This window comes from Falco naumanni, chromosome 2, assembly GCF_017639655.2.
Source record: "Falco naumanni isolate bFalNau1 chromosome 2, bFalNau1.pat, whole genome shotgun sequence".
In the NCBI taxonomy this organism is placed as follows: Eukaryota; Metazoa; Chordata; class Aves; order Falconiformes; family Falconidae; genus Falco; species Falco naumanni.
In genome coordinates, this window is record NC_054055.1 from 85,610,692 (window position 1) to 85,635,226 (window position 24,535).

The following is a 24,535-nucleotide window of genomic DNA, read 5'->3' on the forward strand; positions in this document are numbered from 1 at the left end:
TGTTTAATCATCCTTAATGGACATTATCCTGTATCTTGGTGTCAGTGTGCCTTTCTATCTTGGGAGGGAGAGCTGCTTTGGTCGGGGAGTTACACTTGTGCCCGTGCTCACTAACTAACAAAACATTTGCCCGTGACACGCTCGCTACTATTATCTAATATGCTAATTAAGCAAAATAAACAGAGATGAAATTAAAACCAGGCAAGTGCTTATTCTTCCTCGAGATTTAATTTGGGATCAGAAACGCCACTGCCGGGAGAGTGAAGCGGAGTTGCAAGTACGTCCGTGCACAAACAACGAAAGGCCGAATTATCTTTTAAATCTCCCACCCGTAACTGGCGATGTAAATGTCACTTCAGCGAGCGAATCAAGGTCAGTCACCGCTGCCCCCGCACCCCAGGCCGCCTCGCGTTTCTCCCCTCTCTCGCCGTCGCGGCGCGTCCCGGCGGAGCTGGGAGGGGCGGCCGGGGCCGTGTTGCCGAGCCCCCGCGGCCCTCCCGGCCCGGGACGCCCGGCGCTTCCCGGCGTGACGCCCGGCCACCGGCGCGGGGTCACACCGCGCACGACCAGGGGCCGGCCGGGCGCACCGGAGCCCCCTCCCGCCCCCGCGGCGCGGCCCAGGGCGGCGGCACGGCCGAGTCGGTCCGGGCCGCTGGGGTCAGGCCGCTCGGGGACCCGGCGAGCGGCGGCCGGCGTGGCCTGCGGCGGGGGTGAAGTTCCGCGAAGTTCGGCCCGGCGGGGCGGGGCGCAGCCGGCAGGGCCCCCGCCGCACGGCGCGGCAGCTCCCGCCCCTTCCCCGGGGGAGCGCGGGCCGGGCCGCGGCCGCCACCTCCCCCGGCAGGGGCGGGCAGGGGGAGGGGCGCGCCGGGCCGGGCCGGGCGGCGCCGGAGGGGTAGGGGGAGCTGCTGCACCTGATACACCGGGGCGGGAGCGCGGCGAGGGAGGGAGCGGCGCTGCCCGCCGCCGGCGAGAGCCTCTCCCCGCCGTTAGTCAGCGCTGGTCGCGCTGCTTCTGCCTCTTGCCGCCCCTTCTGCGCGGAGCTGGGCTCTCGCTCCCGTTCCCCTCGGGGCCGGCTGCAGCGCGTCCTCTTCCTCCTCCGCCTTTCCCCTCGGGCCCCATGGCTTCGGCCGGCAGCGGCATGGAGGAGGTGCGCGTCTCGGTGCTGACCCCGCTGAAGCTCGTGGGGCTGGTGTGCATCTTTCTGGCGCTGTGCCTGGACCTGGGAGCCGTGCTGAGCCCCGCCTGGGTGACGGCGGACCACCAGTACTACCTGTCCCTCTGGGAGTCCTGCCGCAAGCCCGGCAACTTGGACAGCTGGCTCTGCGAGTCGACGCTGCACAGTGGTGAGACACGGCTGCCCCGGGGCCTGCCCCGGCACCCCCACCACCCCCCCCCCCCCCCCCCCAGCTCCGCTCCCCTCCGCCGGCGGCACCCCCGGCGCGCAGCCGCCCCCAGCCTGGTCCCTGCCCCGTCCCTCCTTCGTCCCTTCCTGCCGTGTCCCCCACCTCGGCCTCCTCCCGCTCCCCGGCCGCCCCCCGGGCACCGAGGCAGACCCGCGCCCCGGCTGCCCTGCCAGCATCCCCCGAGCCACCTCTCCTTCGCCCTTGTCTCCTCCGGAGCGGTGCCCTGGGCCCTGCCCCGCCGCCCCCCGCTGCCCCTCCGCGCTCCCCGCCTCGCCCGCTGCCGCCCCGGCTCCCGGCTCCGGCCGCCGCCGCGGAGAGTCCCCGGCACCTTTGTCCTCCCGCCCTCCGCACCCCTCGCCTTCCCCAGCCGCGGCGTCCCTCCCCATCTTCCTCCTCCTCCTCCTCCCTGTCTCCCCGGCCCCGGCGCTTGCGCCCCGGGCCGCGCGGCCCCGGCCCCGCATCCCCCCGCCTGGCGGCTCGGGGCGAGGGCGGCGGCGGCCCCTGTGCCCAGCGCGTGCTGGAGGGGGCAGCCCGCGCGCGGCGCGTCCCTCCGCCTGCCGGGTGGTCGGGGGTGCAGCGCAGACGCGAGGTGGGCTTCTGCGAGCGAGAGGGGGGACTGATTTTCTGTCTGCCTTTGTGTTTCCACGAGAGATCCCGAGTTCGGACTAGTTTTGATTATTTTTCTGTGCGGCAGCTGTTCTCATACAGTGAAAAGCTGTTGGGAATCAAGTGTCTTCTAATTCCACCCCCGAAGCCACTAGTCTGGGGAAGTTGGGGCTGCCTAAACCAAAACCGATTGCTGTTTTGTCCCGAGTGAGGATGCCTGGGCTCTGGCTCTCCATCCCCCTGGCTGTGCTTGTGTGTGTGTCTTTCCTCTAGCAGGTGCCGATCTTCCCATCGGCTTTCATACTCCTTCGCCTTCTTGCCACACTCCCTGTTTTGATTTCTGATGCTCATTCATTCTTCCGCTTTCTAGGTCTTTGGTCATAGATTTTTAAAATATTTTTTTAATGCCATTTCACTGTTGCTTGGAGTATTTAAAAAACAGGTTGTGAATGATATAAACAAGCTGCCTGTTGAATATTTTTCAATAAATTGCTTTTTTAGAACCATAATTGTTTTGGGTTTCATGGGTTATTTACTTTATGCCTAATAGCAACTTCTGGAGTCCCAATAGAAACACTGACAAATGAAGCCAGCCTCTTCCCACACCCCCAGCCCATTTTTATCTGCATCCCTGTCCTCCTGACACACACACTTGCATTGCTAAACCATCCATTTGGATCGCTGTGCTCTCCGGTTGGGTAAATCCAGGTACAAGACAAGATAAATCAAGGTAAATCCAAGGACAAGGTATTTTTTTTTAAACGAGGTAAATCCAGGCACAAGATGTTTGTTTTGAAAAAGAAGGGAAGGCAAGGGGCTGACTGTGTATTCTAGGTGCTTTCCTTTTTCCTTGCTTCTCAGAAATCCTTGTATAGGTTCTGGGAAAAAACTGGTCGCTGCTTCAGTAGAAATTGCACAGGTTCCTTTGCTGCTGTGACTATTTATTTTTTTCTTGTCATTGTGTGGAGTAATATTTGCAGGTTGTTTGGGGGTTTGTTTTAAATCATGTAATGCCAAAACAAATTGTAAAGAAATGTCAGTTTCAATCAGTTACCAGGGTATCTACACAAACTTTGGAGAGCTTTCTTTTCCTTCCCCAGTATAAATGGAAATTTATGTAGGAATGTCAGCTTCTAAGTGTCTCCTTAGCAACGTGAATCCTTTGCCCCTTCTCCCTGTCTCCTGAAATAGTATCCCCTTGATTGCAGAAAGACTTTTCAGATGGCTTGAATGAGAACCTGCTTCAAGTCCCCTCCCACCTCCATGCATGATTTATTGGACTCCCCCCTCAATCCATCTCCCCAGCACGCATGCATGTATACACACACACACACACAAGTGCGTTAAAGAAAAGTAGGACAGCTTATGGAACAGCATAAAAGGACACTCATCTCTCTCATCACTTTATTGGTCACCTGTCTGTTTATGGGAAGGTGGAAGATGAATAGGTGAGGATGGATAGGAATGAAATGTAGTTTTGTTGGATGCTGCATGTTGAAAACTTGGCCTCTCCTCGTGCTTTCTTTTATCCTGTGCAAGAATTCCTGTCTGTCCAGTTTTATTCAGGTTCCTTGAATTAGCTTTACTCATTTTCCTCAGATACTTTCCAGTCTAGTGGAGCCAGGTTTCACAAGCTACTGGGAAGAAGTAAACGATCATTTCACTTGAGGTGACTGGAATAAACCCTTCACTTACCTTGTGTTTGGCACAATGCTGCACACTGAGGAGACCTGAAATACGAGAAACTGTACTGTTCTGCCTTTGCCTTCTGCTAGTGTGTTACAATTTCCATTAAAGTCAATAGGAAGGCTACCAGTAAGTTCGCCAAGCTGGATTGGGCTCTATTTGAGACCATTTTGTGTGCTTGCCTTAATACTTCAAGTGCACTTTCCTCCCACATTGAGAATCTAGCAAGTGGTATATTTTGGAGACAGTGGAGAGCTCCCACAGGGAAAGCTCTTTTAGCTTGATACCGGTGCAAGCAGCTTTGTAGCTGGCTAGCTGTGAAAAGCACTAGTACACACAGGAAAAAGGCATCTTCATCCATGGTTTTAAGAGATTTACTTCATCATCCCTTGAAGGAGAGCACCTCAAGTGGCACCATCAAGGGCAATCTCATGCTAGAAGCTGTTAAAGCATATTTGAGGTTTAATTAAAAACCTTTGTTGTAATTAGATGTAGGACCCCTCACTGCTATCAAAAGGGCAACTTAGTAGTGGAGAGCAGAAGGAAATGTACAGAGCATGATTACATTGGCTGTTATAGCAGGAAATAATACCTCAGTTTTCACCAAGTGTTGCTGTTGCTTGGAGTATGTGTGCTTGCATTCATTCACTCACTGCTTTGAGGGCTTTTTCTTAATAGCTTGCAAGCAATCCTTTGCTCTCAAAAGGCTTTTAAAGTTGTGTAAGTAATTCACAATATCCATGCTTCAAGTACGTAAAATAGTAAGTCAAATTAATTTTTTGAGATCTGAAGATTATAAAATATCTTAATTTGCTTTTCTTCTTTTTGAGTCTTTAGGGTCTATGTAAATCACCAGTTCAGTGCCCCCCTGTAATTGCAGGAGCTAGAAAGGTATTCTTGCCTATCCCTCATCTCCCCTTCTAAAATTCTCAGTAACAGCAACTTCAGGAGCTGAAAAACTAACACACTTGCCAGTATGGAAAGCTTCATGATAAAATCTTGAGATCCAGCAATGCTGCTTTACAGTTTTAGCAGCTATCTGGGCATAAAATTATTTTCTATGATCAAAGCTTTACTTGGCTAATGCACAAGTCGTCTTTAAGTCAGCTGTATTTTACTCATGTGCTAAACTAAAATGAAAAAACTTAGGGGGTTGAGAGTGTTCCTTTGCTGTCTTTAAAAAAATATTTGGGTTTATACTTCATTTGAAGTGGATTATGTCTAATTTTTGATGGTTCATTTACAGATTTATCAGGAGTTAAGAATTAGGTATGAGTATTTATTTCTATCACAGCATCTGCCTAAAACTAGATGCATCTTATGTACAACTGCCTGGTTGTCTGTACCTGTACAGGTAGTTGTTTTCTTCCCGCAGAATTAATAACAGTAAATTTGAATTCCTGCAATGGACCTCAGCCATTCTAGTTCTTTAAATCAAAAATACAAAAATATGATGTGGAAGACATAAATGGTCCCATCAAATCTGATCTGCAGGTAAACATGTATTTTGGCTTCAATATGTATATGCTATTCATAGAAAACAATGGCTGCTTTGCAACATTTCAGTATATTGTGAAAACAGTGTATATAAAAATACATTTGAATGGTTTCATACCAATTAAATGTATTTATTCTGGTGAACAGGGGTATATGTCTTTCTTACTTAACAACGTGTATATTTGATTATGTAATGTTGAGTTCTCTTTAAGAATTTTTGATGAATGTTTGAAAGACAAAACATTCTCAGGGAAATAAGTGCAACAGGTTCTCTGTATTTGTTTAAACATAGTGGTGAACAAACCATAAAGAAAGCTTTAACTTACAACATAGTGCAGTAATACAACTTGAGTCTAGTTTTGTGCTTATGATTCTGTTCTAATTTGTAAAGCATCAGAGACTGCTCACTCAATAGCACTTGAAGGGGTTTAACCTTTAATTATACATTAAATGCAGATATCTGAATTGACATGGTTCAGTAGTCTTGGGTGGTTTCTGCTTGTTTTGAATATAAGGAATTGTTCCAAGGGGAAATTGCTAGCTCAAAAGCAGCTTCCTCATAAGAAGATCTGGATCGTTGCTCAGAGTTGATGTTGACACATATTTCTGAAAAGCTCAGGGAGGCTGTTAAGTTTGCTGTAAAATAACATAAGAACGAATGCAATTTTACTAAATCTAAAGAAAGTGGCTTATGCAATGTAAGGAGGAATTAATAAAACATTCCTTCTGGTTTTGAAAACTGTAGTCTGTCATTTTGCATATTACTCTATTTAATAATAATCCCCAACACTTTATCGAAAGGTGGATTTACAATCAAAAGCGATACTACTTCAGACTCTGCATCTTAAGACCCTGAGCAAGCTGAGCTAACTTTGAAGTCGAGTTTGACTTGGAGATTGGCCCTGCTTTCCATGGGGAGCTGGACTAGATGACCTCCAGAGGTCTTTCCTAACCTAAATTATTCTGTGATTCTATGATGACTGATACTCTGTTTATGCCTGATGTCTACCTGGTTCCTTCAGTGTGTTCAAATTGCCTTGAATTTGTGACCTACCCCTTATGGTAGCCCCAGACAGAATATTTTAAGGTATTCACCATCTTTTACAAATGGACCAGTTATTTTAGTCTCAAACTTCCCAAGGCCATGCTCTGTGGGAGCGGTAGATCTAAGGCTCCTTCCTGTTTAGGTAGCCTGGACCTTTTAGTATGACGGAGGCTACCATTTTAGACACTCTTCTCCACATGGTTACAGCACATTTGTGTGTAATACCTGAAAGTGTGTGTGAGTTTATCTGATCAGGTCAAGAGCACCATACGCCTTAGCAAAAAAAAAAACCAAACCCAACAACAACAAAACAACAGGCTAGACTTCTAGCCATAATGGGTTATTGCTACTGCTGTTGTTCATTGCAATTTTTAAATCAGTTATGTATCCTGTTGCCTCAAGTTTTGTTTATTAAATAAAGAAGTCTTGCACCAGTAAGTTGAAAGATGTTGCTTGGGTTAGGGATAATATATGTAGCTTAAATATTTGATGAGATTTTATATTTAGAATCACATAGAGAGTAACCTTGCCTCTGTTACTGATCCGTGGCCAAAGATGACCACATAAGATTCAAGGTAACAAGCAGGAGGTGGGGTGAAGTCTGTCCAGCTGTATTGCTTTGTATGTTTTCACTTGTTTCAGTTCTATAATATAAAGGCTATCATTTTGATGGGAAGTGCTCCTGGAACTATTTTAAATGCTAATTGTTTTTCTCAAGGAACAATAGAATGAGTTTTGAAAATTGCAAAAGATTGCCAGTGTGCTTGAAGAACATCAGTAACTGTGGGAAATAATTACATTCCTGTTCCAATGCAAAGTTTACTTATTCCTTCTTCAGACTGCTAAAATGTAGTAGTATATATAGAAGAGGCCAGAAAAGGTGAGCTTTTCTTGAAAAGCCTGTGTAACACATCTCCCACACTTTGCTCCTAATGACATAATTCTAAGATTTCCAGGGTTTTGTGAGGTTCTTAGAGTTGTGGGTGTGTGTGTTTTGTGTTTGGTTTTTTGTTGTTGTTGTTGAATGAATGAATATCCAATAATTAAATGCCATAGTAGTGAGCTAATCTCAGAAGAATGCTGTGTATTCAATGGAAGAAATGCCTGAGTACATGCTGTACTATTCTGTGAATGAATTATAGATTACATGATTTTCTGTAATGCTGTGCTTGTCTTGAAGTCCTCTGTTGGCAAAAGTGATGTGCAATGCATGTTGCCTTTAAATAATAAAATAAAGATCTACATAATGGTACCACTTAACTCTTTTATTTGAAGACACACTGCATTTAAAGGATTTTACTCTGTGATTTTAGAAATAAAGGCAGGCCATGGCTCAGAGAGCAGCTATCTTTTCCAACCTAAATGATTTTGTGATTCTGTACAACACCACCACCCCCTCCCCCCAAAGTGTATGTGTTTTGTATAAACAGGGAGTGTAAGCTTTAATCTTCAGGAGACATGTGTCAATGGCCAGATGAGCAAGCAACTGCTATGTTTCAAGTTGCTTATACATTTGTAACCCCCTCAGGCTTTAGGCCGTCTAGTTGTCTTGCAAAATCAGTTGTCTTTGCACAACAGCAGAGTTGCTTACCATATTTTTATTGCTTTTGTTGCTCAGTGTGATCTCCTGTAGGGAGGGGAGATAAAACTTGCAGTGGTATGGAAGCGCACAGAAAGTTTGAGTCTAGCAGTCTCAGGGCTGCACATGGTCTGATGAACAGAGCAGCTGAAATGGAGACATCAGGCAGATTAACGCAGTCTGTATTTTATGCAAAAGTGCTGTAGAGACCATCCTGGGAAACTGAGACCATTTCTGTCTTGTGTGCTGCTCACTTCTCTGGGGACCAGTCTGTCTCCTGCATGCTCAGTGGCACCTTCGGGTGGAAGGCAGGGGAGCTCTGCTTGTCATTGAAAAGTGAGCGGAGTCTGCACAATAGCTGCCTAATTATTCCTATTCCACTGCGTCCTTCCTGGGCTGTGGTGGTGGTGGAACACCTACTGCCTGGAGCATCCTGCCAGCAGGATGTTATCTTGCCTGGAATGGAGCTGGCCTCTTTCCCTCTGATCATGGTTATCTTGCTGTGGAGAAAAGGAAGTCCATAGGAGGAGCCTAGGTGAAAGGGATGCAACTCTGTAAGTGACTGTTAAGAATGTTTTCCCTCAAAGGTGAGAAAGCCCTGAATCTGGGCTGCCTTAAAGTAACGCTCAGCATTTTTGTTTGTCAGTGGAAAGGTGCATAAACAGCACGAGAAGGCTGGAAGGGACCGGTTAGGTAAGAGGCACTTCAAAGCAAGACTTGGATTTGGATTTGGATTCCCTTGTTTGTTCACAGACCTCACAGATCTCCTGCTTATCTCTTCCCATCACAGGTTTAGCAAATGGAGGAGGAGTGTGGTTTCAGTCTACCCTTGTGGTTAAGAGATTCTTCTGGGAAATGGGAGCAGAGGTTCGAGGCTGGAGCTGGGCAGCAAAGATGTTGCAGTTCCTGAGGAGCCCTCTAGCCCCTGGTATACTGCAGCTAAGGCAGCAGCCTGCCTTTCCTCCTTCATTAGTCAGCTGCCATCATTACCATTAGCGTTCTGCTTCTCAGCAAGGCACAGGCGTACCTGGGTTTGCCTCAGTTAGCTGGAGCTTTTTGCACACATTCCTGTGCTCATTCTCTTTCTTTGACTGGCTCTAAATGACTCTCCACTCAGCGTCAGGAACACTAAATCATCCTGTGTCTGGTACAGTAAATAGAAAGTGACTGATGCCTTATGTGGAGCAGGGGCTCCTTAGGGATGCATTCAGAGATTTTGGCACCCAGTATAAAATGCTCAAAATTCTGTGTGGGTGTTGTCCAAATCCTGGGGAATTAGAGGTATGGGAATGCCTCACTCTTAAGCCTACCTGTGTTGTGCAAGATTTGGTTTATCAAGGGCTTTGTCCCACGTGCTGCTTTGTGTGGATGAAGACCAGTTTCTTAGGGAAAGCTCAGTACGTAAATCTGTTGAAGAAGAAGCAGAAAATAGTTTTGTCTCTACCACAAACAGCTTCTTTTTAACATACTTGTGATGTCACATAGTAATTGCATGAGTTCAAATTCATGGCTTTCAGAAGAAAGCCTTGGCGTAGAGTGTTTGAATTATGTCTTAAGGAAATTATGCATTCAGCCACAACTGTCTGGTTCCCAGAGCTTAGGTAATGCTTTTTAAGTGTCGTAAGTGACTTGAGGATCCACGTGCACAAGTAATATTCATACTTCAGAAAAATCTTTTTCTCGATCCGTAAAAATAAAAAGAAAATGTAAAAGCCAGAGTATGTCTGTGCAGCAGCCAGCAGTAATAAGCATATATGCAAACTGACAATGACCAGAAAATGTTTGTTCGTTGCAATTTTTGTACAAGGCTCCAGTGTGGAAAGCTGTGGCTAGAGCAACTTACTGGAGGTTTGGTATAGGTCTTGCTAGGAAGAGCTTCTCTGCAGTTTGCAGAAGTGTATGCTACAGAGTCTCAGATTTGTGGTGCTGACTGTACAAGAACAGAGGAGTATGGACTGAGTAACTTATGGACACTGGGTTTCCCAGCTTTAGCCAATATTCCCTTCATCTGAGCAGCTCCTTAAACCCCATCTTTAAGGCTCAGGTGAGGTTCCAAAGCACTGACTTCTCCATGGAATAATCTTATGTGAGAATCTAATGGACACTGCACTACTAATTTCACCTCTGTATTTTCCCTGAATTCAATGGAGCTTGGCCTTCCACAGACACCTGTGAATCTGAGCGTGCTGAAGAAAGAGGAAATCTTACTGATTGTGTGACAAATGCGCTTCTAGAAACTAGATTCTACCTTCATGTTTTTATATAGTCACTATGCTTTTTTGTGGGCTATCTGATGGCTAAGTTGATGAGTGTTTATAAACTTTAAAATGGTTTTGAGTATGAATCAATTAGGAATATCTGTAGCCATCTTCGTTGATTGTTATGACATTCACTGGGTTATATTTAATTTCTTATGTGTGGGTGCCTCAACTTTTTATGCTTTACTTGACATGTTCTTTCAAATTCATTATTCTCAAATTTAAATGCTATATTACAATTTCTAAGGATATTGGCTGAGAGCAGGTACGTGGTAAGTGGAAGCTTTGCAATGAATCAGAAAAACTTAACTAAGAGGGTTGTGTTTTCTTGCCAAGGTTCTGTTTAATGCTAGAAGGTGGCTAGAATTACCTTCATCATGTAACACTGCATGCCTTTTCTTACTTCAGCCTCTATGGGAAGAGGACTCTGTAGAGGACCATTGTATGAAAGAAAGGAATACTTGATTGTTTCTTAAGAGATTAAATCAGTTCACTTGCATTATCTGAAAGAGCCCTACACACAAATGTTTCACATATTCCACAGTATGTTTTTATGTCCATTGCTTGTTTTGCTGTAGAATACCATGTAGATAAAATATTTATTTTGGGGGTAACTTGCTGAAAACATGAAATCTATGACAGCGCTTGCCTTTTGTGTTACTTATTCTCATGTTAAAAAATTACCTAGTTTTTAAACATTTCAGAACTGTGAGATGTTTTCTCCTTTTATGGCTTTTCCTGATTTTATCCTATTACTAAAGTATTATTTTTGCCCAAGAAATAGAGCAGATAGCTATTCTTAATTAAAAATGAATATACCGCTTAAAGCCCCAGGTCATTTCATTTGGGGGGAAGAAGGGAGGAGAGTCACACATTTCAGTGTGCAATTAACACATTGTGCTTCTTTATCATTAAAGAACAGGCTGAATTTCCAAAGGGCAATGAGATCAAGCTGTCCTTAAAAAAAGAGACTGACTTATGTATGAAGAATTAGCTGAAAAGAAACATTATCATCATGGTTTGGGGGGTTGTTTGTTTTTTTGTTGTTGTTGTTTTGTTGGGTTTTTTTAACTGAAGATGGTAATTTTAATAAATTTTACACCAAATATGTGTTGAGTACCTAGGTTCATATTTATATAATTTCCACATATTGCAATCCACATTCCTAAACTAATAGGCAGATTGTTATAATAAAAACTAAGCAAACACTATCATCACTGTCAGAACTGCAGTATATATTTCCCATGGTTATAGACATTGTCATGCTTCTTGTGCAGTGCAAAAACACGTTTGGATTTTCAGACCTAAAACCAGTATACATTAAGTGAGGCTTCTCTTAAGAAATCTGTCTCAAGTTACTTAATGATTGTCAAAAATATGTTAATTCTAGTTGTTTCGAAGGGATAGGTGGCATTTTCAGTGTAATTCTTAATATATTGCTAGTATGGGGGAACACTGAAAAAATCTAAAGTTATGCTTTCTGTTGAGTCTACAGTTATAAACCAACAAAACAACTTAAATTGGGCATGACTGTGAGATCACAGTGCTTTTTAAAATCTAAATATGTATTAAGATTTGCGGGAGTGCAATTTTACTAGTTCCAAACTTTTTCTTAGGTAGTAGATATGTAATATAAATAAACTGTAGCAATGTGCAGTGAAAAATACTGATGTGCATTCTTGAAGTGTAACCAAATTGTGTTTTAAATCCAGGACACTAATAATCATCGTCTATAAGGTCCTGTTTTGCTCATGTTTATGCATGTTTCTATCTCTTGTGAGAACAAGCAGTCTCACTGTACTGCTGAGGCTCCTGAACTCAGTATAGTAACTTATTTGCAAGATTTCTGCGTGCCTAGAAATGGTGCAAGCATATTTTGGATGCTCTAAAGTAGGCTTTTGATGTTTGTGTTCTGTGTACCAGTAACACTATGTAACAATCTGCTGTTCCCATTTTGATGTGGTGTGTTATAAATCACTCCTGGGTAGTCTGAGGAGGGCCACAGATTTTTGTTGTAGAAATCTGCCTTTGCTGTATGTGGTTACATTGTTGTAGCTATCTAACTTATTCTTTCTTCAGAGGTAGTGATTCAATCTTTGGATGTTTCTTTTTCTTTTGTATAAAGTCCAGTGACCTGGATTTTTTTCTTAAAAAATAATTGTTCTTAAGTAGAAGGCCAATGCAGAAGATTTTACTTTCTTAATCCAACATAAGCTTAAACCAACATAAGCCAACATTTTGTCACCAGACTTGCAAGTTAAGGTTTTTCTAAGATGACAAGATTTAAACATGTAATTTCCATGGTAGTCAATATAGGAAAATTCGGTCCAGTATTCTTTGTGCACTCATGTCTGACCTTCGTGATTTTCTTAAACCAGAATCCCTCCCAGCTGCAGCTTGAGGCAAAGTCTGGTAGCATTGTATGCTCCTGGGAGTGGAGGCTGGAGCTAAAATAGAGGCAATTCCAGACGTGGCCCAGAGCACAACATTCAATACCCAATTCTCAGCTAGTAGTGAGCAGAATTAAGGGTCTCAGTTTTGTCCTGCTGTCAGCATCACAGAGTAGGTTCTTTTACTCAGGAAATCAATTTTGTTTAACTAAGTCAGTTGTTTTTTAGTTGGGAGTGTAGGTGTCTTCCAACATTCATTTGTCCTTTTACCTCCTACATCAGTACTGTAGTAAGGGAGTTTATTTTTTAACCTTTCCAAAATGCACAGATATATCGGTCCTGGAAGTTAAACTGTATTCTAACCCTGTGTTTATGTCATTTTTGCCTTCCTTACTTTCAGTTGTTTGGTGGTCTTGCCAATGCGGTTTTGGCAAGCAATAGGATACTATTTTTTTTATTTATTTTTTTTCTCCATTTAGTTGCTTCTCCAGTGTTGCACACCTTTTGTTTGCATTAGACTTTGGCATCTGATCAATAAAAAGATAACATTTAATATTTTATTATTTGCAGTGGCTTTCAAAAATCTTAGTTTCTGAGATTTCCCATCTGGCACTTTGATTTATTTTGCCAGTTTTTTATGGCTTTTAACTTTGGGACGATATGGATTTATGTGTCTAGTCTTTGTATCTGCGTAGTTTTCTAGTGCAAGGATTCCTTTCATGTTGTTCCAAAGTGGTTCATTCTGTTTATTTATTTCTGTATTTTATATCTGTAATGCACTCTGATATTGGAAGAATACTTTCTAAATCATCAGTACACTAACAACTTGGTGTTTCTGAAGGATCATGTCAACATTAAAAAGCACTCTTCATAACCCATCCCAATAATAGTAAAGCAGTGGGACACACAGCAAACTGACATTACAGATTGTGTGCTGATGGTAGGAGAATGAGAGATTGTTTCCAGCCGTGGGTTTTAGTCTAGTAAGGAAACGAGGTAAAATACCTTGGAAGGTTGAGTACTTAGTAATTAAAACATAAGTAAACAACATGTCTGAATTTCTAAAAAGAATGAAAATAAATGTGTGTACTTGCACAAACATGCCTTTAAAATAGCTTTCTTTTTTAGCAATGCTTTTATAGCTCCTCTATTCACTTTCTTCTTTTAATCTCCTTCATCCTTTTTCATATAGTATATGAAGGCTTTTTGGTGATAATAGCTGCCAGCCTTCCATTCCCAAACCCCACAGCTGCACTGCTGGTATCTTCAGCAGATTAGATCCCTCTTGAAACTGGATGTACTGTTTTAAAAAACATGGACTTTTGCTTTTTACAAGAAGAGAATGTGGATTTTTGTTGTTCCTATTTTAGTAACCTTGAGATCTCAAAATTTATTTTTGAAATGATTATGCTTATTTCCTTTGAACTATGAAATGCGTTTGGACATTTTATTCTGAATGTCATATGAGTGCTATAGCATTCTCAAAGTGATGAGAGATGCATTGGATACATAGGTCCTTTTCCCACAAGCTGATTTTAGATAATTTTCCTTGGACTACTAAATAGTAGTACTAAACAGTAAATAGTGATCTGATTCTTTTTCTTGATGCCTGTTATTGGACAGAGAGAAGGTCTTACATACTGTTTTGCAGAGACAGGGCAAAGCCCATGCCTTTCTAAAACCTATAGAAGCTCTTCAGTTAGATCTTGTATAGACCCATGATAGCTATCAGCTTGCAAATGTTTCTTGTTTTATGTGATTTAAAACTGCAAGGATGTTTTTTATAATCGCATCCATTATGTATGAAAATAACTAGAAAATACTCTGGGTCAAATCCAGAAGTTGCTGTTGGGGGAAGAAAAGAAAAACTGGCACTTTAGGATAAAATGTTTTAAAATGGACTTCAGATTTGACTCGGTCTGCATCTACTGATCGTTACTGCCTTTATAAGGGCTTGACCTCCACCTTTTTTTTTTTTTTTTTTTCACTGTTGAAATTTTTTTAATGATTATTATTTCTTTGAGCATCTCCTTCTTTTATTTTTGTTTTGCTATTCATATTACATGGCCTTGGTAGCTCCCAAGTGACAAGTGTATATGGTGAGCCTCCATGCATTTCCCTTCATATGACACCCTAATCAGCTGAAGCAGATGTCTGACTTGCACTGTCCTGTGTGAGAAAGTTACAACAGACTGGGGTTCAGCTAACATGCACTAGCTAATCCTGACCCGGCCTCAATTTCTCATTCTAAATTGGACAAAAAATAGGGGACCAAATTATTCAGTCTTACTGGAGCCAAAATCCCAATGAGGCCAACTAAGCCTTGAAGAAGTGTGGGAGGTTGTGGCACTTTGCTCCTGAGTTGCATCTGTGGTATAAAGGTGTTTCGCTAATGAGGAGAAAAGAAACCCAAAGCACAGCTGTTTATTTGCCTGAGCCTTGGTGCAGCCTGTATGTTCCTCATATTCTGCTGTTTCTGTCAGGCCTGTGGGCTTGTTTTACTGAAATTGTATTGCTCCTTTTTTCCCCTCTCCTTTTTCCCCCCCCTAGATTGGCAGATAGCTACTCTTGCTTTGCTGTTGGGTGGTGCTGCCATTATTCTCATAGCTTTCCTGGTTGGGTTGATCTCGATCTGCGTGGGATCTCGGAGACGGTTCTACAGACCAGTTGCAGTCATGCTCTTTGCTGCAGGTAAGCGGATTGCCAGCACCATCACAAAAAATTCATGGGAGCAGCTTCACTTTTGTGAAGGAAGACATGCCTTGTTCTGCATACTAATTCAGAGGCATTTGGTTTACTTCTGTGTTAATTCTGGTGAAGTTTTTTAGGATACTGGTGTTCTGCATGGCGTTGATTATTTTTGCAGTCATGCTATTCTTAGTTCATAAACAGTTATTTATTTGCATTATATTTATTGTTTTGTGAAGTACATGCAGCAGGGGAAACTACAGGGGATAAATCTCAAAGTACCATTTTTAATCTGTGACTTTGTATTGTTTAATGTCCCCAGTTTTATTCGTCAAGCAAAGCCATTTCTGTTATTTTAATGTTCTTTCTTTTACAATTTTAAAACAGGAAAGACAGTGCCCAAATAGGATTATGCTCAATGTGTTTATATATGCCCCTGTGCCATGAGGAATTAATTTCATTGTGTCAGCTTGCTTACTTAGTTATTAACTTAAAAAGTTGTCACCATGTAGTCCCTCTCTGGTTTTAAAAACATGAAAACGGAACAGCTTGTGTAAATTATCACAGAATCTTAAAGGAGACCTATGAATCTGAATTGTCCATAAGACTGATCCAGTGAGGTACATTTACAATATCAAATAATTTCCTTTTGTACATTCTGGTGTTTTGGGGCTTAGCATGTTCCCAGTTCCCCTGAGATTCACTAAGCATGGTTTTACCTCCATCCTGTCACTGGTATCTGCATTGGAGCCAGCTTCTTTAACCCCTTCTGATAGCCCATAATGAAGAGGACAATAGAACCTAGTCTTTGTGATATATTAAAAAAAGCCACTTACAAGGATATGAAAAGAGTGCAGAATTTGCAGGGTATTCAGAAACAAGAGTAGAGCTCCGGGGAAGGCTCCTGCTGCCCTCTGCTGCTAACCTTACCTTGATTGAGCCGCAGCACTTCAAGATGCACTTTTATTTGCTCAAGAGGTATGGGTAGGTTATATTTCATTTGCTTTTAGGAAATGAATGCAACCTAGGATCAGATTTCCTGAGTGGAAATCATATCTTCTTGTTCTGTATGTCTCGTTGCTTGCTTGGTTGAATGAATAAAGGCACTGATGCCGTTACTTTAAAATGTAGTAATATATCTGAGATTATAAAGCATGCTGGGCAGTTAACTTTGAAGGAAATGGGATTACTGAATTTCTGTAGTGGTTTCTTATTTGGCTTTTGACTTAATTTCTCATAACATTACGTAGTAACTTAGTAATTATTCAGCCATACGCTGCCTATTTTGCCATATTGCTCATTTAGTATATAGTTAACTTTGTACTAAAAACCCCACAACTTTCCCCCAAAAAAAATTTCCCCAATTCCTGCTGTTTTGCATAAAGCTTAATCTATTCTCCTCTGCATAAAATTACAAAAGATTTGGGGTAGGGGGGATTTAATGCTTTACTTGCATCAAAAAGGGAAATATATTGGTGCTTTAGCTCATGAGTGGTGTTCACCTCTTTCCTTTGCCTCTGTGTGTGTGTGCACGTGCATTTGAAATAGCCATGAACTGAAGCATATAGGAAGAAGAGAGATGATGAGGCCAAGACAGCCTGCCCCATTCTTCTTCATTATCTGGCAAATCTGAGGAGAATCCTTTTGGGATTTGATGCTGACATTGTTAGTGTCATTTCCTACAGATTTTATCTTTGATGTCAGCTATTTTTAGAGGTGAGTATGGACTGGCATATCTTGAAAGAATTATGGAAAGAATCCCCTACTGAAGAGGGGAAAGTTAAGATTGCAGCACTGGAGTTTTTGCCTTGTGCAACTGCCCATGGATTCAAACCTTCACCTGTGGATTTCACAGAAGATCTTTGAGGATAAATCCCACCGTGACCTGTGAATCTGTCAACAAGAGCAAATATTCTGTATGACTCTGGTTAGGAGTCTACCAGCTGCCTCTGGAAGAAGGACACAGGATGAATTGCCCAGAGACATTTACTGATCTGTGTGGGTGTCAGATAGAAAACATTGCTGTGTGGGAGAAAGAACAAAATGGGAAAGTAGTATCCAGGCACTTTAAAGTCCAAACAATTGGCTCTAGGCATTTTTTTCTTCTAGTTTTTATTTATCTTTTTTTTTTCCCTTGGCTTCAGAGTTCAGTTGGCAAAATCTGTAGGTGAGAAAAAAGATTGACTAAGACTAGAAGAGATAAGAAAGCAGAGACAAAAAAACCACAATTCAACCTAGCTACTGAGAATAAGCCAGCAAGTGATCAACAGATGTGAATGTGTTTAAAATGCATACTGTCAGTTCTGTATAACGGGGAGAGAAGCAGGAATACCTTAGGTGATGGAAGAATGTGGAGCCTACAGAGAGACAGTTGCAGAACACTCTTGTGTGGAGCCACCTTGGCTCATACAGCTCTTCCCAGCTGTTTGGTCTAGTGGGGTTCACTAGCTTACATGCTTGCTGGGGTATCTTCAGTGCTCGTGAACCAAACTGGCCCTGAGAGCTGTATCCTCAAAGCAAAAGTTCACAAACTTGTCAATGTATGAGTCTCATGATACAGTTGGCTGATAACTGAGTGCTAACTGAGTCTTAATTTAAAGATAGAGAAAGTGTATTTGCTGAAAGTCCATTAAAGAAAATTAAGAAGGTAATGTAAAAGTTGTTTGCGTTCTGAGGCTATGTTTTAACAATTTTAACAATGTTTAAAAGAATAACCTGTTGAGGTTGGTAAGCTTTTTAACCCTTTTCACAGGATGCTTTTACAAGTAAGCTAGGGAAACAGTGGCTAAGTGAAAGTATTATAAGAGAGAGAGTAAAAAAAAAATATGGGAGATAATATTAGGAGAATCCTTAGAGGATGTATCTTTCTGTTCTGACAGAGTCATAGCACAGTCTGGCTGGACTGCGTCCTGAGTTCTGTGCTATTACCTATTTTCATAATGATGTGGAAGATAGAATAAAAGTCTGTTTGTCAAATTTTACAGTGAAGCTAGAAAAAAAAATGCAGATAATTGGAAGACAGAATTTGATTTTGAGAAATTCATGGAATAGTCTGAAGAAGTAGGACTGACTTCAGTAGTATGTAATGCAAGTTGCTACAGGGCGGTCAAAAAGAGTCACAGCATCAAAGAACTATTGATAGGAAAGCTACTCTGGAGGTCATGTAGTCCAACCTTCTTGTTGAGGCAGGACAATCGCTAACACTAGGTCAATCAGCTGCAGCTTTGCCTGGACCAGTCTTGAAGAATTCCAAGGATGAAGATTCCACAGCCTCTCAGACATGTTGTCCTGGTGCCGTACTACCCTCCTTATAATATATTTTTCTTTCCGGATGTCCAACCTGAATCTCTTAAACTGAGTTTTGTGTTCTTTGCCAATATCTTATGTTGCCTGGCACTATACAGAAGAGGTTGGTTGTTTTTTGTTTTTTTCTATCATCATTGCAGCTACATTTTCAGGTAACTGTAGGCTGGTTTGAAATTGGTCCTTAGTCACCTCTTCATAAGTCTAAACAAACATAGCTCCCTCATCCTCTCTTAAGGATAATTTGCTTCAGGATTCTGATTATCTTGGCAGTCCTCTGGACCCTTGTCCTTTGGTTGGTGAATCCGTATTCACTACTGATTGCTACTTTGTTCTGCATGTGCTTGGAGGTGGACTTCCAAGAAGATGTACTCCAGGGACTGAGTTGAGGCTGACCAGCCTATAATTCTGTGGACTTCTAGACTTTTTAAAGATGGACACAACATTAACATTTTCCCAGTCATCTGAATATCTTCCAATCCCTGTGATTTTTCATAGATGATAGGGGGCTCAGAATTACATTAGCCAACTCTTTCATCACCCTTGGATCAATCCTGTCTGTCCCCATAGTTATGGATGCAACTCTGAGTCATCTCTGAATTTTTCCTGCACTGCTGACACCTTCCCAAACCATGTCACTGAGAGGTCTTGGAGAAGGCGTCACTTGCATCATCTGTCACTAGACTGGCTTTCCTGTCTATCATTGTATGAATATATTTGCTGAACTTCATTTTGCAACTAACGTACATGCTTGATGGTGGGCTCCAGCTGGGCTTCAGCCTTCCTGATTTTGTATCTAAGTATCAAAATAGTGCTTTTATATTCCTGTCAGTCTATCCTTGTTTCCTGCAGGTTTATGCCCCTTTCTTGCACACTCATTGAGAAACTCCCCATTTGGCCAGCTGGACCTCCTGCTGAAATTTCTGGTCTTCCTGTATAGCAGGGTGGTCTGTTCTTGAGCTAGCAATATTTTAAGAATTGTCATGGACCTCCTTTCTCTTCATGCTGCTTTCCAATTAATTGCACAGGTTGTATTAAGTACAAAAAAACTTCCTAGAGAACAGTTGCATGTGTGTTAATCTTATAAACTGCAACACCCATTGGTTATAAATGGAGTGCTTTACTCATGTGAACAATCAGGAGTGCTGGTGTAGAGAACAGAAATACAGAACTTACTAGTCAGCACCACCATTTTCAAATACAGACCAATTGGAAAGGCACACCATAAGTCTTTTTTTGATGGCAAAACTGTTATACTCAAACATTTGAACAAGATAAAAAGATGACTGTAATTATATGTTCCTAGTTTTAAAGCATTTGTTGTGATTTCTGCATGTTTAATATGGTGGGTACATATAACTGTATGTATTTCATGTAAATGGAATAAAACTAGTATTCCTGTTCCTGTGCAATCGTCTTGCAAGCATCATAGTGCTAGTCATAAAAATGGGTCTAAACCTGAAGTGAATAATCTAGTTTGAGGTAACTAGTTTGTTTTGAATAGCATTTTGAAGTGGAATATATTTTTTTAAGATTCCTTTTGCAGCCTTTTTTTTTCTACAGGAAAGGATAAGAGCTTACACCTCCCATAAGTATGTCAACATAGCACAGAGTTAGTTCATTTAAATTCATTGGAAGCATATCAGTAGTTGGCAGCATGGGTCTTAACATCTTTTTGGGTCATACTGGTCATTTTTCATAACTTCACTAACTGTTGTTTCTAGGCCACACAAGTCTCTTCCCACTCTACAGGGAGAAAGAATGATAGGAGGCAAAAATAGCGGGAAGTGATGACAGTGTTATGCAGTGTGGCTGTTTCCACTGTCCAGTTGCTGCCAGCACTTTTGGAGTTTTACAGTAGTGTAGCTGGACAAGTAGTAGCAAAAGCAGGAAACCCTCACTATAAAAATATCTAAAATACCTGTTGTGGGTGTTGCTGCTTTATCAACATGACCATTTTCAAAAATAATAACTTTTTTGTTTTATTTTGGCAAGTGTGATCTGCAGATTAAAATTCAGCATACTTCATGTGTTGGATTGAGGGAAGGTGGAGAGCTTCCTTGGTTGGCACTTGATGCGCATGCACACACAGAGCGGTTCCTGTACTGACTCAGCAGAGATGCTGCATCCTCAGTTCAGGAAGCCACTAAAAACCTTGCATATTTCCATTCACCTTGGGAAATCCTTTTTAACTTTGAATGGTCCTAAAGATGTGTCTGAAAACTGAGCATATATTCAGGCAGTTTTGGGTATAATGATGCTCTCATTATACAGAATTGGAAGGCATAATCTTTTCCTAAGAGTAGGTGCTTCCATTGCATACCTGTCAAAATTTCTGCAGTGTTGCAGTGTTTTATGAGCTGACAGACAAAAATTATATTAAAATGGAATAACACAAAGTAACACTTCAATAACTTTAGGGTTAAAAAAATCTTGTGGATTTTGGTATCCATGTCAGAAAATCCACTATCCAAACATTTATCAGATTTGCAGTCTCAAGCAAGAGTCCAAAGACTAGCCTGTAGGCTAAAGAGATGGGGTGGGGGTGGGGAGAAACGTCCACTGAGGGTTTGGTAAAGTGTTGTCACCAAGATTGTAATGAACATTGGAAATCATCTCCCGGTACCAGTCCCATCCAGAGGACAGGTGAGCATTAGTCGCCAGGGCTAATGAAAAGTGCCAGTTTGACAACACCAAAGAGCGTGTGTGGGAAAGAAAAGGCAAAAGAAAAATTCTGAGTGTGCAAAGTGTTCAAGCAATAAGAGAATATGATTAACATTATTTTATTTTCCTGTAATTTCTCAGTGTAATTTCAGAAGGGCCTCTGTAGTCCAAAGCAGTCTTTCCTCTGTTACCCAGTGGCATTTTATATTAGTACTGGCTTTGTAAGAATTCTTATAATAAATCGTGTTTGTTCTTCTTACAGTACCTAATAAATGGTAAAAAATGACCCAGTCAATGTTAAAGAAAGTAGTTGTTATGGCATTATGTTGCATACCATTATGTCTCAAGCCTGCAAATACTTAAGCGTGTGCTTAACTGGGTGGATTTGCCCACCTGCCTGTGATCAGGGTGCCAGGGTAGTTTGCAGAGGCAGTCATGTGTTGAAGTCTTTAAAAACTGCTCATCTTAAATGCTGGAAAGGAGCATAGTGATAAGGCTGTATCATGTGTTTAAGGGGTAAAAATGATGTTTTGTACGTCCCTGTGATGTTTAGTCTTTTGTGAATGCCAGAACTAGAGGCCTAGAATCATTACATCATACAGCTTGTTCTTGTCTTCAAACCAGCTTAATTTTCACCTGCTTACCTTGGAAACTGTTGTCCCAATTTGATGTTAACGCTGCTCCTGAATTTAAAGGAGAATGGCTGCTGATGAAACTGAAATCTTCTTGTGAAAATTTGGCTTCTTCATCTGTGTATTTTCCCTTTCAGGTTACTGTATGTGGGGGGTTTTTTGATGTAGCACAATAATTAACAGGTTTGCTGAATTCCACTGCAGACATGTGGATCAGGCTGCAGGAGATCTGGCTGTCTGAGAGAGTGCTGTAGAAAGTAATAATTTTTAAGTTTCTTACTGCATTGGATTTATCTGTTTTATTAGCTTTTTTTCATCATGAAGCATTTCTGACCCACCCCCTAAATTCATAATGCAAGGCAATGTTTTGCCAGTTGGAAGTTTAGTGGCTGATCAAACTTTATAGATTCCTTGGTATTCTGTGTAACAATATCATTAATTCTGATTACAGTACACAATAATTCATATGAAATATGTAATTCAGTGAGTGTCTACTGAACATAAATATGTATTGCCTACTACAATGAATTATTTCTAGGCTAAGTAAATGATTTGATTCTGAGCTATATTTCTTAATATTTGTTTGTTCTTGCTTCTTGTTCTGACTTATTTATAATAGCTATAGAACGAGTGATGTTAGTTTTGTTATTATGGAAGAAATAATGACTACAAACTAAAATACAAGGGAGAGAGAGAAAAGAATTGGGAAAAGATTGCTTTCACTGTTAGTTTCATGGACATCTGAAGGATCATCATTATACCATAGGAATAACATTTGTTTATCAGCCAGGGAATATCTAAGAACCGCTGTGTTCTCTGTGAATGAAATGAAGGTGTTTTTTTTTTTTTTAAAAAAAAGCAGTACTTACAAGCTAAAAATGCACCGAGAGCATTTAAAATGTGAATTTCAGTAATGTGATGTTTTCCTTGTTTTATGGAAATGAATTAAGGCTTCTTCTGACTTTTTTCTTTTTTCTTTTTTTTTTTTTTCAGTTGTTCTTCAGGTGTGCAGCTTAGTCCTTTATCCAATCAAGTTCATTGAAACGGTCAGCTTGAAAATATACCATGAGTTCAACTGGGGCTACGGCCTGGCTTGGGGTGCAACTATATTTTCATTTGGGGGTGCCATTCTTTATTGCCTGAACCCTAAGAACTATGAAGACTATTACTAGAATCATTTAATAAAAAGAAAAATAACAAAAGGATTACTCCATCTTTTCTAACTCACAGTTTTTTTAGAACACTTGTGGAGCACCAAACAGTCTGCTCTGTTGATAAAATAGCCTTTGCCTTTTGGGTGTGAACACTATAACCAGCTTTTACAACCATTTAAAAGAACTGCAAACACTTAAGATTGCTGATCATACATAGGCAGATGCTGCAAGCTGCTGATACATAAGCTTCATTTTTCCTGACAACAAGCAAAAGGATCTACGTGACGGCGATCATTGTGAGAAAACTAGTGGGACTGAGAATGCAATGCCAGCATCTGCTATTGCCTTCAGGGGAGCAGCTGGCATAGGGTCCATTTAGAAGTTTCCCTGTACCATAGAGGATTCAGATGTCTGATAAGCAGGCAATGGCATCTTGTATAATAGGCTGTGTTGGCCCCTCGTTACTTGCTCGAAAAAAGCTCTTAAGGAATTAGTTGTAAGTGACTGTGTTGAGGGCAGTGAATGTAACTGGTTAATGACTTGTCTAATATCTGCATTCAACAGTCTTCTGGGAGAATAATAAAAAAATTTTAAAAAGGCAAAAAACAAAAAAACAAGCCACCAGTCACACAGGATTTCATGAATTGGTAATTAACATCACCGTGCCAGCTGTAACAGATTGTTGAAGGAAGTCCAAACCTGGAGACATGTGCTTCTGACTGTGTAGTTGGAAGTTGTCTGGGGTCTGACTATTTTGCTGGGAGGATAGAGGTAAGGGGTAGCAGAAAAAAATCTTATCTGTCCATGAGGCATCTAAAATGTATGAATGAATTGCAGTTGTCCTGAGCACTCATTTAACCTCTGAACATCATCATGAAAAGAATGCATATGGAACAAGTTCAGTTATATTTTTGAAAGGTATTTGTTAGTATAAATGAATATATATAATACAAATATAAATGAAGAGAGAGAGAGAGATGATTCATCTTAAAATTGTAGTATGAGCTGTGATGCAGTGGTTAAAATACTAACTTTGTACACATTCTTGAAAGCATTGGATTGGTACCCCACTTTTGGTTGATGTTACAGAATAAACGTAAAATGGTTTGTCTTCTGTATATGCCCTTGTACAGACTCTGTGTTATGGGAAATGCTTAGAAGTTCACGTCAAGTTAATGTAGAACTGGACAAAATAACTACTTGCTATTCCATGTATAGTCTAATACTTACTAAAATTTTTTTCTAAGGCTGTTGCAAAGAAACAAAATGCCTTTTTCTAAAAATCTAGTTAGGTTGTGAGTGTCTCTGATCATCAAGAATACAGCTGAGACCCCATCATGTCCATATTGAAACATTAGCACTTCAGGAGGTAATCTCTTGTTTTTAAAAGCTGAGTTTATAATGGACTGGCTGATGATTATGTACATCTAATTACTCCTTGCTTAGTACGTTTCCCACTTAAAACATCCCAAGCCTGTACTTATGCAATGAAATCCAAGATAAAGTAGGAAGAACTTTCACATGAATTTAATCGGGATCACTTTTATTTTTGTTTACAATTTGCTTATTTGGATAGTTTCAATTAATTATGAACATATTTTTATACAATTCTACTCTCTAGAAATAACTA

At 41.2% G+C, this 24,535-nt stretch overlaps 1 protein-coding gene across 1 annotated transcript; it reads left to right on the plus strand.

The window, feature by feature from the left end:
- The first annotated feature begins 838 nt into the window (after positions 1 to 838).
- Positions 839 to 24,140, plus strand: TMEM47 (transmembrane protein 47). The gene is made up of 3 exons (XM_040582461.1): positions 839 to 1,343; positions 15,015 to 15,155; positions 22,745 to 24,140. Exons 1-3 carry the CDS (start codon positions 1,118 to 1,120, stop codon positions 22,921 to 22,923), a joined length of 546 nt encoding a protein of 181 aa, XP_040438395.1. The 5' UTR covers positions 839 to 1,117; the 3' UTR covers positions 22,924 to 24,140.
- The last annotated feature ends 395 nt before the right edge of the window (positions 24,141 to 24,535 follow it).

What these genes read in the sequence shown, in the direction of transcription:
- TMEM47 (XM_040582461.1), top strand. Translation starts at nt 1,118, where the DNA reads ATGGCTTCGGCCGGCAGCGGCATGGAGGAGGTGCGCGTCTCGGTGCTG. An exon ending in CGAGTCGACGCTGCACAGTG is followed by an intron (nt 1,344 to 15,014) that starts GTGAGACACGGC and finishes TCCCCCCCCTAG; the next exon opens with ATTGGCAGATAGCTACTCTT. An exon ending in AGTCATGCTCTTTGCTGCAG is followed by an intron (nt 15,156 to 22,744) that starts GTAAGCGGATTG and finishes TTTTTTTTTCAG; the next exon opens with TTGTTCTTCAGGTGTGCAGC.